General features: G+C 45.7%; 1 protein-coding gene across 1 annotated transcript; it reads right to left on the bottom strand.

The window, feature by feature from the left end:
• Window positions 1-243: 243 nt before the first annotated feature.
• ZNF789 (zinc finger protein 789) lies at window positions 244-11,312 on the bottom strand. Its single transcript, XM_081819386.1, has 4 exons — window positions 11,100-11,312; window positions 8,531-8,608; window positions 1,747-3,926; window positions 244-496 (listed from the first exon to the last, which is right to left on the bottom strand). The coding sequence occupies exons 2-3, from the start codon at window positions 8,597-8,599 to the stop codon at window positions 3,783-3,785; spliced, it is 213 nt and encodes a 70-aa protein (XP_081675512.1). The 5' UTR covers window positions 8,600-8,608; window positions 11,100-11,312; the 3' UTR covers window positions 244-496; window positions 1,747-3,782.
• Between the last annotated feature and the right edge of the window lie 2,111 nt (window positions 11,313-13,423).

Below are 13,423 nucleotides of genomic sequence, written 5' to 3'. Positions count from 1 at the left end.
TATGGCTTTTTTTGAGGGTGACACTGTTTATGGACAAGAAGAGTAGACTTATGTTTGAAGGCTTGCCCACATATGTCGCATTCAAAGGGATCCTCTGATGTGTGAATTCTTTGATGTCGAATGAAATTTGCCTGACGCCTGAAGACTCTTCCACATTCACTGCATTCATAAGATTTTGCGTTTGTAAGAATTTGCTTATGCCGCAAAAGCAACGATCTCTGATTGAAAGGTTTTCCATACTCCTCACATTTGCCCTGCTTCTTCCTTATTTGAGCACTCTGATCTTGAGTAAGGTGGAGGTTTTGAAGGAAGTCCTTGTGGCATTCATCACCAAGAGTGGGGAATGCAAGTCTGTAAATGTCCACCAATTCATTACATTTATGTAACCTTTCTGCAGATCTCTTGGCCGTTGTCTGCTTTACCACTGACAACTCTAAATCTTCAGAAATTTTCTGCTTTGGAGTTGGCTTTTTCGTCTTGCATCTGGCTTCAGAACCTAACCAAATAAAAAGAAAACACAGAAATGACCTGTGCACTGCAGAAGGAAAAAAAAAAAGAAGAAGCCAACTGTGTGTGCTATCAGACACTCAAATGAAGCTAAGAAGTGCCCGCTTAGTTACATCATCAGGCTAAAGAGGCCAAAACTCTGATTTTCACAGGGCTCCCAGCTTCAATAGCAGAAAAAGTTCTGGACATCAACTAGCTGACAGAAAAATGCACAAGTGTGTGCCAGAGAAGTGAGAATCGAACAAACCCATCACGACTACTGGAAAAATAACTTACTCTGGGTACTCAGTAGTGTGACATAATGTAGGAGAGGGAACATCTTATACTTTGTCGATAAGCAGGTTTTCAATAGTTCTGGGAGAAACAACTCCTTAAAATGGGGAGTGTAAGATAGAATAGGAAAGGAACCAGATAGAAGTAGGTACAAAAGCCAAGGGAATACAGCAGTGGTTCTCAACCAGGGGTGATTCTGCCTCCTGGGGGACAGTTGGCAATGTCTGGAGACATCTTTGGTGGTCACAACTGGGGTGGTGCTACTCAAATTTAGTGGGTAGAGCTAAACATCCTACAATACACAGGACAGCTCCCCACAGCGAAGAATTATCCAGCCCAGAATGTCAATAGAGCAGAGGTTGATAAACTCTGGAGCAGAGGATATGGAAGAAGGTAGAAGCAGCAATCAGGACATAGCAGGAAAAAGCAGGTACATCAAGAAACACTGTGGGACTATGAAAAACAAAATGAAAGCAAAGGAACAAGAGAAAATAGGAAGGATAAGTAACGAGGATAAAATAAGGAATATCTAGTTTGACATAACTGTCAGACCGGCTGCTTCAGAGAAGCATTCTACTGCAATGGAATGAGGCTGAGCTTTGCAGACTTGAAATCGAATCCCAACTATTAATCTGTGTGACAGATACCTGAATCTTTTCAAAGTTTATTTATTCATTTTTAAGTAATCTACACCCAACGTGGGGCTCAAACTCATGACCCCAAGATCAAGATTCGCACGCTCCACCGACTGAGCCAGGCAGGGGCCCCTGAATCTTTTAGTTTCTTCATCTGGAAAATGGGGCTAATGGTCACACATACTACCTTCAGAGGGCAGCAGGGATGAAAAAGTGGGAGGAGATACACCAAACCCCTGGCTCAGTCTCTGGGGCAACACAAGGGGCTTCATTAATGTGGCTTTCCTGCCTCCTCAGGATTTCCACTCGACTGGGCCTTCTCCTCACCCACCTGGGCAAGCACTACTGGAAGCCTTCCTAGTCCCGGCTCTTGGTAGATCCAGGATCCATGGTTCTTCCCACTGCTCCAGCAGGCAGATCACCTCAGGTTTGGGAAACTGAAATCCTACTCATGGAGAAGTAAATGGGATATGGTTAGTGAGTTATGGAGAGATGTCCTAGACCTCAGCTTAACCCCCTTGGGTCTACAGTGGCAAACAGATAAGGACAATAATCAAAAGGGCTGGTGGGAATAGAATTTGGCACAATCTGACAATCTTTATGGAAAGCCTCAACAATCATCACAGCCTTAGATGTGGTAATTTCACTCTTAGAGTCTATGGAACAATTAGGACCAAGATGAATGGACCAGAGCCGTTCAGCAGAGTTGTACCAGTGCACAGCTGGAAATAAAGTAAACATCAACAGGGCAATGTCTACAGCATAGCATCTGAATGCAGTGAAGGCAAAAGTATTCGGCAGATACTAAAAATCCATGTGTTCAAGAATATTAAAATGGGAAAATGTTCCCTATGTATTATAAAGCCAAATGCAAAACTCATGTGAAGTACGATCCAAATTTTGTTCTTAAAAACTATGCATGTGTGTGTAAATGTACAGAAGTATACATATATATGAAAAGATGAAGAAAAAGTCCAAGAAAATGTTAACGGGGATCATTTCTGGGCAGTGGGCCTGCAGAGGATTTTTATTTCCTACTCTGTTATTGAAAAGTCATTGGGTAATACAAAGAGACTTGAAAGTACCCATACCCTTTAACACCAAAATTCTGTATCTTGGGGAATAGTCAGAAATTTATATAAGGATTTATGGTCAGAAACATCCATTAGAACATTAGAATATACAAAATGATAAATTCATAAGCAAGCCAACAACAACAACAAAAGCCAAACTAAATATCCCCAAATGGGAAAATGATTAAATATTATAGATCATACAATAGAATTACATTATGGTCATTTACTATATTTATGGGGGCTTTTAATAGCATAGGGAAAATGCTGATATTGTAATGTTAAGATTTAAAGGAATTACAGAATTATATGAAGAATATATTCAGCCACATTTTTTAAGGGGGAGAAAAACTAGAAGGAACTATTCCAAAATATGAACAGTGTTATCCCTGAATGTTCTCCCCTCCCCGTCATAATTTCCTGTACCTTCTATGTATTCAAGGCTGCTCTTGTAATGCTTTCATAAGGAAAACAGACATCAGAAACTCCAGAGGTGGGCGGACAATCCCAAAAGAGGTGGTCAAGGCTGTGGCAAGAGTGTCAATGTGGGGGTCAAAGCTGTGGCCCCAGAAAGCAAGCTATCTGTGGAAGAAACACCCACAGAAGACTCTGCACTGGAATAAGACAAAGGCAGGCTCCCCGAGGAGAGAAGCAGTGAAGGTTCAGAAATGAAGTCAGTTAAGAGTCGTTTCCTGGATACCTGGTGATGCTGCCAACAAGGAAGGAACCCATTTCCAGAGAGAAGACAGAGAAAAAGAAGCTAACCTTTGGAATCCAAATCAGCCATAATCTTTTCAGCTCATACAGGTCTTACAGATGTGGAGGATGTGGATTGGGGTGGGGAGTAGATTAAGCATCTCTGACCTCTAAAACAAAAGGAAACTATTCTTTGTGCACAATCCCTTATTTGAAAACCTTGAGGCCAGACGTGTTTCAGGATTCAGAATTTTTTCCAGATTTTAGAAAGGCAACTTGGTGTGTATATTTTCTATTATGTCCCGCCCCCAACAGGGGTTGGAGATGTACCCTTATTCAAACACACTGATATTTCTGATGCTAAATAGATAGATACAAAGACCAAGTGGGAAAAACAAAAACAAAGACCAACTGGGAAAAATAAGGATGAGACATAGCTTCTTGTAGGAAGAGATCAGGTTTTACCACCTGAGGACTTCACAAGTTGGGTCTTGCCGCTAAATGAATTATGGGAAAAAAACTAGTTTTCGGAGTTTCTCTGATTTTGGAATTGCACGTAAGGGACTGAGGACTTGTGTAGACACTCAGAGCCAAATCTTCAAGCCACGTCATTACCCAACAAGATCATGTTTCTGTAATTCTCCAGCATCACATCTCTGTAGAGGTCCTTCTGAGCCCGCTCAAGTTTGTTCCACTCTTCTCTGGTGAAGTACATAGCCACATCCTCAAAGGACAGCAACTCCTGAAAACAGAGACTGATTATAGGCTCAGTTCTTACAATAACTTTGTGAGCTATCACTATTATTCTACAGGTGAGGTTTGAGGTGGTCAAGTGACTCGGCCAAGTTCATTCTTTCTTCTCTACTACAGAGTAGACAAACTTTTTCTGTAAAGGGCCAGATGGTAAATATTTCAGGCTTCCCAGGCGATTTGGTCTCTGCTATGATTATTCTGCACAAAAGCAGCCAGGAACAACGGGTAAGTGAATGGGCACGGCTGTGTTCCAGTAAAACTTGACTACCAGGTCCAGGTCAGTTTGCTGACCCCACTCTTACACAATACTACCTTTAACATGGAATATGTTTCTGCCCCGGGTCCCCTAGGAAAGAGATGGCTCATTCAAGGAGGTCACTGAAGATAAGTTAGCACGCAGGCTATTCACAAAGGAAGGTGCTTCATGGAAACCAACAAGGCTGGCTCTCATGGGGAACAATCACCCACCATGTCTGAAGGGGGGAAGAAGGTAGGGGAGGGGTTATTGGAATCCAGAAAGTTGTTGGAGAGGAAGCAAGACTGGGGCCATGTGGTCACTGTCATCCCATAACCCGGCAGGCAGGGAGCCGTGGGAATAAAACCCAATACCGCTTTCCTCCAGGTTTCTGGTCCCCTGACCCTCTCCACCCCATTGCCAAAAGCCAACTGGAAGCCAGAGGGCAAGAGAACCCACTGATGGCGTATGAAGGTCAGCCTCTGAGGGCACAGACCAAAGTGGGGGAGGGTGAAGCATACATCAAAGGTGGGCAAACAGAGACTGTTCAGTACAATACATACAGCAGAAGTTTCCATTTGCAATTGTGTTCAGCTCAAGTGGGCGGAGAACAGAGTACTGCAGCCCTTGGAGCAGAGGCCCGCTGTCTGCCCACCACACTCCCTTCCCTTAGGAGAAACTGTGTGGCCTGAGGGACTATCTGAGCAGGGAAAGGGCGATCAGTAATAGGAAATGCCACCACCACCCCTCAGGAAACAGATACCAGAATTCCCAAATTACAGGGCCCTTCTTTCCTCCCTACCGAGCCTGACTTCCGGAGTTACCATTTCGAGCTCCCTCCTACCACCATCCCAAACATCCCTCCTTTTACAAGAGCTGTCCTGTGGGTCTCCTCAGCTGACATTCTCAGATGCTACGTGAGCGTAAGCATGAGCGTGAGCAAGCGCTGGGGAATAAAATGGCTTAATCTCCCACAGAGTAATCTCTATACATTCAATCATATGGCCTTTAATGTTGCCCCAAACTCTCACCCTCCCATTCCTCCCCAGGGTCTTCTGTACCTTTACCACCCTCATTCTTTCAAGAAACACTGGGCACCAATAGTTGCTAGCTTTCAAGCCACAGGCCAGCAACAAGGGGTCCAGCTCCTGCTGAGGCCACAGGATATAACCGTTCAGGCTGTGCACTGCTCAGACCTACAGGACACCATTTACATCACAGCTGTGTGAATGGGTCCCCTGGAGTTGCTACCTGCACAATCCGTATGATTCTATAGCAGCCCTGGTCCCACTTGGGGAACGGACCGTCCAGGGGGAAAGTTGGAGTCAACACGGTAACGATCCAGTGGGAGGTACTCTGAGGGGCCTAGGAGGGCATGTGGTTCACCTCACCACTCCCTTCCAGAAGTCACTGCCGGTTATGTCCCAGGAAAGAGCCCACAGAGCGCATGCTCCCTAATTCCTCTCACTTCCCCACCATCCCTGCCAGGCATTACCTATGTTCTCACTCATCCCTTTCTCTTTTCCCTCAGGGAAAGAAGCTGTCCTTCTAGCAATCCCTCCCCCTCTGCCTCTGCTTCCATTCCCTTGTGTCTCCCCCAGGGTCTTAATCCAATGACAAGGACTCTTCCATATCTTTACTCTCTTTCCCCTGTGATACCGTGATATATACTTAGGGGCACCTGGGTGGCTCAGTCGGTTAACCGGGTTAACCGTCTGCCTTCGGCTCAGGTCATGACCTTAGGATCCTGGGATAGAGCCAGGCTCCCTGCTGAGCGGGGAGTATGCTTCTCACCCTCTTCCTCTCCCCCTGCCTCTCCTCTCCCCTCGTGTGCATGCTCTAATAAATAAAATCTTTAAAATATATATATATAGGGCACCTGGGTGGCTCAGTTGGTTAAGCGACTGCCTTCGGCTCAGGTCATGATCCTGGAGTCCCGGGATCGAGTCCCGCATCGGGCTCCCTGCTCGGCAGGGAGTCTGCTTCTCCCTCTGACCCTCCTCCCTCTCATGCTCTCTGTCTCTCATTCTCTCTCTCTCAAATAAATAAATAAAATCTAAAAAAAAAAAAATAATAAAATATATATATATATTTAATCTTCATCCTCATTTCCGGCACAGAGCTCCTAAAACTCTTGGAATTCCTAAGGGATAAGAGCAGGAGCATCTCTTCATATTTGGCCTTCTGTCCTTGGTTTCTGAAATAGCTTGAGTCATGAAAGAGAAAGGAGTGTCTCCTTACTCATCACAAATTCCTTTCACCACACCTGAGTTTATGTTAATGAGGTGATCTTTGGAAAGGCCCCAAGGATGGCAGGCTGGTTGCCAAGGGAACCAACCATGTGATTAGAGGATTTGAACCCCCCAATTCAGAGGAGGGAGAGGGGCTGGAGGTTGAATCAGTCACGAAAGGGCAATGATTTACTCAATCAAGCCCATGTAATGAGCCTCTATAAAAGCCCAAAAGGATAGGGTTCAGAGGGCTTCAGGGCTAACGACTGTGTGGAGGGCTGGGAGCATGGCACACTCAGAACACAGAAGCTCTGAGCCCCTCGTCTGTCTGGCTGTTCCTGAGTTATAGCCTTTTATAATAAACCTAGTAAAATCTAGTAAAAGTAAACTGTTCTTGAGTTCTCTGAGCCACTCTAAGCAAATTAATCGAACCCGCGGAGGGGGTCATGGGAACCTCCAAATATATAGCCAGTCAAGGCACAAGTGACAACATGGACTCGCAATTGGCTGGTGGCAGAAGTGGGGGAGGGGTAGTCTCGGGGGACTGAGCCCTTACCCTGTGGGGTCTGATGCTAACTCCAGGTAGAAAGTGTCAAAACTGAGTTAAATTGCAGCCCCACCCCACCCCACTGGTGTCACAGAATTCCCTGATGTGTGGGACAAACCCCAACATGTTTGGTGCCCGAAGTGAAGTGTGGCATGAAAGTAGAAAGCAGAGGGACGCCTGAGTGGCTCAGTCGGTTAAGCGTCTGCCTTCGGCTCAGGTCATGATCCCAGGGTCCTGGGATCGAGTCCCGCATCAGGCTCCCTGCTCCACGGGGAGCCTGCTTCTCCCTCTGCCTCTGTCTCTCTCTCTGTCTCTCATGAATAAATAAATAAAATCTTTAAAAAAAAAAAAAGTAGAAAGCAGAGAAACACGGGAGTGTTTTTCCTAAACACTCACTTCTCCCCTCCCTCCTTCCCCTTCATCAGCAAAAATGCCAAAACCTCTCCTTTTTTTTTTTTTTTTTTACGAATTTATTTATTTGAGATAGAGCATGAGCCAGGGGAAGTGGCAGAGGCAGAGGGAGAAGCAGGCTCTCCACTGCACAGGGAGACCGATGCAGAACTCGATCCCAGAACTCGATCCCAGGACCCTGGGATCATGATGTGAGCCGAAGGCAGAAGCTCAACCAACTGAGCCACCCAGGTGCCCCAAAACCTCTCCTATCTTTAAAAAGACATTCCTGTGCCTGCCTTCCCCTCTGGTTTCTGTTCTCTATCCTTCCCTTACGGGACCAGCTCCCAGGAGAAAACTACACACACTTCCAGTCGCTGCGTAAGCCACTGTCTGGTTTAAGCCTCATCACACCTCTGCAACTGCTCTAGGGCATCCCTGCTCCCACCTACTTGGCAGAGCTTCAGGACTCCGCAGAAAGTGAAGACATGCTGGAGCAAGGCAGTCAAACTGCAGTAACTCAACTTGCCTCCCTCCTGTCCCACCTTTCTTTCAAAATTGTCTCCTTACTTTTAAATGCAACTTTTTAGAATCAACCTCCATAATGTTGCAAATTCAATAACTAAGCTTCCCTTATACCCTTTAGTACTCCCAGAGCAGAATTTATCCCTGTAATGCAAGAGTCTGTTTACATATCTACTTAAAAAAAAAAAAAACCAACAACCCTATAAACTCCTTTAGGGAGAGTTTATCTCCCCGGCACAAAGGATAGTATCTGGTACATAGTAACACTCACTGACAGAAACAATGAACAACTATGGTAACAGTATCTAAAATTGGAGCGTGCTTAAAATAGAACTAGATACTATGTAAAGTATTATTTACCTATTTCACCAAGTGCCTCACTTAGTTAATTCTCACAACTCTTTACCATAGGTGGTATCATCCCCTTTACAGATAAGTAAACTGAGGCCCAGGGACCTTATGTAACTTGCTGAAGATAAAACATCTACAACAAAGCCTGGATTTGAACCTGTCTGATCCCAGAGTTGAAGCTCTTTAACAGCACACTTTCCAAGAAGGAAAAAAATCCCCAAATTAATAAAGATGGCTCAACCTGAACAAAGGAGTCAAAGCCATTGCCTGGCTGCAGGACTACCCTGAGGAAGAGGAGGAGGAGCCCAGCTCACCTTCCACCCAGCTGTCAGGAATACAGCTTCCAAGTCCTGGTCTCCGAGATGGGGCAGGATTGCCGCCATGAGGCTTGACTGAAGGAGGAAAAAAGATAATGAGTAAAGGCCAGTCCCAATTTAAGCCTCTCTCACCAGGCAGCCCTGGGACAGGGAATTCCAACAGGGCCAACACACCTGAGCTAATATACAGTCACGGTGTTCGGTGCTGAAATAGGGGGAAAAAATGAAAGAAGCTGCTAGAATAGTCTTTTTTAGGGGCGCCTGGGTGGCTCAGTCGTTAAGTGTCTGCCTTCGGCTCAGGTCATGATCCCAGGGTCCTGGGATCAAGCCCCGCATGGCGCTCCCTGCTCCGTGGGGAGCCTGCTTCTCCCTCTTCCACTCCCCCTGCTTGTGTTCCCTCTCTCGCTGTGTCTCTCTCTGTCAAATAAATAAATAAAATCTTAAAAAAAAAAAAAAAGAATAGTCTTTTTTAGGAACTTCTGAAGTTGGCTCAATTTCCAAAGCTTTATCCCAGGGCCCTGCCCTCCCCTTCTCCCTAGAATATGTTCTGTAGCACCTCATTGAAAGACCGCATACACAAAGGGACAAGACCATAGATAAGAATAGAACTCTGGCCCACAACCTGCAGCAACCAGCCCAGAATCCAAATCACACCCCATTCGGCAATCAGCCCCAAACCAATATCGGGTCAATAACGGCCAACTTATACTTAATTCTGACTTCCTTCCTACAATTTAGGACGAGCAGAGAAAGCCAAATACACTCCCCTACCCAACCACATAGGATGTTCTGCTTCTATTTATTTAACCTCCAAACTGGGCACATCTGAGTTTCCTTTTTTTCCCCACCATAAGGCTTACCCCTGCCTGCCTTTGAGTCTCTGCCAAACAAGCAATGGTGACTCACACCCTTGCTATATAGCAGGATCTGAATGAAGAGCCTTTGTTTGTTCTCGTTTGGGGGGGGGTGGTGTTTATGTATTTCTACATCCTACAGGATCAGCTCAGAGAGTATAAAAATGACTTTAGCGCAGTTAAAGATTTCAGGCTACCTATTATAGACACAGAAGCAATCGTTGTCAAAAGGCTGTTCAGAGAGCTTTACTTGATATGCATATTTATTGAGAAACACACAGCAAACAAGACTTCAAAACCAAAAGCATGAAGAGGCTGAGCTCTCAGCAGCCACAGCTTAGTTCATAAGGCGTGAGGGGTAGCAGAATATGCCACCCCATGATTAGTTTGATCTGTGGGCACTTGAAAAGTGGCAAACACAGAGAAAGGCTTTCTCTGAGCTCCCCTCATCTGCCTAAAGACCGATCATTGAAAAGGAACTCAATTGTCATAAATTCCCCTCCCAGGAGATGAGACTAGATGTTGACACCACACCCAAACTATCCTAAACCATCGGGCCTCCTGTCTGCTCTTCTAAGGACCCAGTCATCTTTCCTAAAACTCATTTACTCTCCTCTAAGAGGCCTACATCCTCTCTCCCCTTTCCCTATTAAGAGGGTATTTAAGCCCGAATTCTAAGCCACTCCAGGAGTTATTCATTTTTCCGTGGGTATTTCCCACCTATACATGTTAATAAATTTGTTTTTCTCTTAATCTTTTATTGCCGGGATGTCAGCTAAGAACGGAGAAAGAAAGTTATTTCTCCGCCCCTACACACGAAATGAGGAAATACCTTGTTTTCTATTGTGACTGTTTACTAGAAACTTACAACCCTTTTAGAATAGAAGCACTGCACAAGTTTACTTGTTTTTAGCTGATTGGCCAGGAAGCTACAAGGTCACCATGACATGAAGACAGCTTAAGTTTCCTAGAAGAAGAGTCAGCATTTTGGGAAATTAGGACAGTTCAAGTTTTGATTCCACAGCTAAGGGTGGTTGGCCTAAGGGTATACCCAAACTGTGGTCTCCACTTTGGTTTTTCTGGATCATTATAAACTCAACATCGTTACTCTCGGGAAGTACACAAGTGATGGGATACAGGTGATTTTCATTTTTTTCTTGTGCGTTTTCTGGCCACAGGTGAACCTTGCTTTCTGTGAGTGCATTTGTAAGAAAGTCTCTCGAACCATTCACGTTCCCTAAAAACATTATTTGGAAGATGCTCTGTCTTTTAAGCAAGGAGGCACTCCAAAAAATGTCCTGACCAAGGGCTTCGAGATTGGGGAAGGGACCTCAACCCTTTCATTATCTAAACTATACTGTCTACCGTGAGCACGGTGCATTTGGAAGTCAGAATCTAAAACGCCCCTCCACTATAACCTGAACTCCTGAAACCTTCAATCACATCTCCTTTTCCCCTATAACCAAACCAAACCACAGTATTCACCAGCTATTCATTCATCGGACTTGTTCTTCCTTACTGCTGAAGACCCGACACCACGGAAAATATTCACAAGTTGACATCTTCAGGAAGACGCCCAGTAAATGCCCGACGACCTCCCCTGAGGGTCTCTCGAACCCGGACACCTGCCGTGGCGGGGCCGCCGGGGCTTCGCCCGCGCCAGCCACCCCTCCCATCACACTAGCTCCTCTCTCCCCACACCCGCTCCGCACCTCCAACCCTCCGCCGCGCCACCTCCTCCAGGAAGTCCTCAGTGTCCACCTGCTGCGGCCCTAGGGGCCGGGCTCCCCTCTCGAGGTTCCCAGCCCGACCCGCGCTGCGGGCCGCGCCCCTCCAATGACCGACCACCCCCTACCCGCGGGCGCGAACGCGGAAGAAATCCCCGCCACTCGCCAGTCCTCACTGGCGCGCGTGGAGCCCAGCGTCTCCGCCCGCGTACCTTCTAGGAAGCGCGGAGGCTTCGGAACTCTTTGGTCGGGTTAGGAGAGCAGCAGCCTCCCGTCCCACGCACCCGCCGCTCAGGTCGGGGCCAATCAACGGCCGCAGAGGGCGCCGCCTGGGCCACGTGACTTCCAGGCCCCGCCCCGGCCGGTTCCCGCCCAGCCGAGCAGTGCGGAATCTCCAGTAAAAATCACCTGAAGGCTTTAAAAACTGTGCTACCCGGGCGCTCGTTTTCCACACCAGTTGGATCAGAATTTCTAGGAGTGGGCCCTCGTGCAACTGGGTATTTTTAAAAAGCTCCTCTTTTGAGTGTGGAGTGACCAACTTTTTAAAGAGCTAACCCGGGACACAGTCCTACCAGACGAATAACATAATACGTTGAATATAATGAATGATTTACACATATCTGTGTTACTTAACATAAAAATATGAAAAATAGGTATTTATCTGAAACTATGTTATTCAGAAATTACATGAATGCTATTTAAACAAAGCAACATAGGACTAGTTATCAGTGGCAATTAGTTGTAATTGATAGGATTTGTTTGTTTTAAGATTTTATTTATTTGACAGAGAGAGACAGCGAGAGAGGGAACACAAGCAGGGGGCGTGGGAGAGGGAGAAGCAGGCTCCCCGTGGAGCAGAGAGCCCGATGTGGGGCTCGATCCCAGGACCCTGGAATCATGACCTGAGCCGAAGGCAGACGCTGAACGACTGAACCACCCAGGCGCCCCCGGATAGGAGGATTTGATAGGATTCCATGTTTAGCAAAGAAAAAAAAAAGTAACAGGTTAAGAAAAACACTTATGTGAAATCTCCCTTTAAGTCTTGATTTCCATGGGGCAAAACACTAGAAACAGAGAAAGAAGGAGAGGCAGAGAGAGGGATAGGGTGTTTGTTTTACCAGTATCATACTAGTTGTTTGACCTGGGACGAACTAGTTCACTCTTCTGTATGTTAGTTTCCATACATGTAAAATGAGGAGACTAGGACTATGAATTTTATAGGGTTGTTCTGAGGCGTAGCACCCCCTTATCCTCTGTTTTGCCTTCCACAGTTTCAGTTACCCAAGGTCAGTCATGGTCCAGAAGCAGATGATCCTCCTTCTGACATATCCTGAGAAGGTCAATAGTAGCCTGACGCTACCTCACAATGCCTCCATTATTCATCTCACTTCATCTCATCGCATAGGCATTTTATCATCTCACATCATCACAAGAAGAAGGGTGAGTACAGTACAATAAGCTATTTTGAAAGAGACCACATTCACATAACTTTTATTACAGTGTATTGTTATAATTGTTCTATTTTATTATTGTTGTTAATCTCTTACCATACCTAATTTATAAGTGAAACTCTATCGTAAATGTGTAAGTATAGGAAAAAGCATAGTATATGTAAGGTTTGGTACTATCCACAGTTTCAGGCATCAACTGAGGGTCTTGGAATATATCCCTCCACAGGTAAGGGGGAAATACAGAGAAGAGGGGCCACTTTCTGCTCGTTTTCTACTGTATTAAATGAGTTAATATATGTAAAATGCTTAGAACAATGCCACAGTAAATGTTCCTAAAGCATTAGGGAGAAAATCTTCAGTTTTCTAAACATCGTTAGATGAACGCAGATATTCATTGACTCAGTGTTGCAGCAGTTTGAACTTCCAAAAGACAATTAAGAGAATCAGGAAATAAAATGAAATTCATTCAATTAATACTTATTGAGGGTCGGGGCGCCTGGGTGGCGCAGTCGGTTAAGCATCTGCCTTCAGCTCAGGTCATGATCCCAGGGTCCTGGCATCCAGCCCTGCGTCGGGCTCTCTGCTTAGCAGGGAGTCTGTTTCTCTCTCCCCACTCCTGCTCTTTCTCTCAAATAAATAAATAAAATCTTTAAAAGAAAATTTATTGAGGGCCTACAATGTTCCAGGCACTGTTAAATTTCAAATATTACACGTTTAAATGTTACTCAAAGTATTTAGGGCTTGGGGGCGCCTGGGTGGCTCAGTCGTTGGGCATCTGCCTTTGGCTCAGGTCATGATCCTGGGGTCCTGGGATGGAGCCCCACATCGGGCTCACTGCTCAGCGGGAAGCCTGCTTCT

Source organism: Leptonychotes weddellii, chromosome 5 (genome assembly GCF_054177405.1).
Source record: "Leptonychotes weddellii isolate Sample4059 chromosome 5, ASM5417740v2, whole genome shotgun sequence".
Taxonomy (NCBI): domain Eukaryota; kingdom Metazoa; phylum Chordata; class Mammalia; order Carnivora; family Phocidae; genus Leptonychotes; species Leptonychotes weddellii.
This window is presented reverse-complemented; position numbering and strand designations above follow the sequence as displayed.

What these genes read in the sequence shown, in the direction of transcription:
- ZNF789 (XM_081819386.1), bottom strand. Translation starts at nt 8,599, where the DNA reads ATGGCGGCAATCCTGCCCCATCTCGGAGACCAGGACTTGGAAGCTGTA. An exon ending in TCCTGACAGCTGGGTGGAAG is followed by an intron (nt 3,927 to 8,530) that starts GTGAGCTGGGCT and finishes CTCTGTTTTCAG; the next exon opens with GAGTTGCTGTCCTTTGAGGA.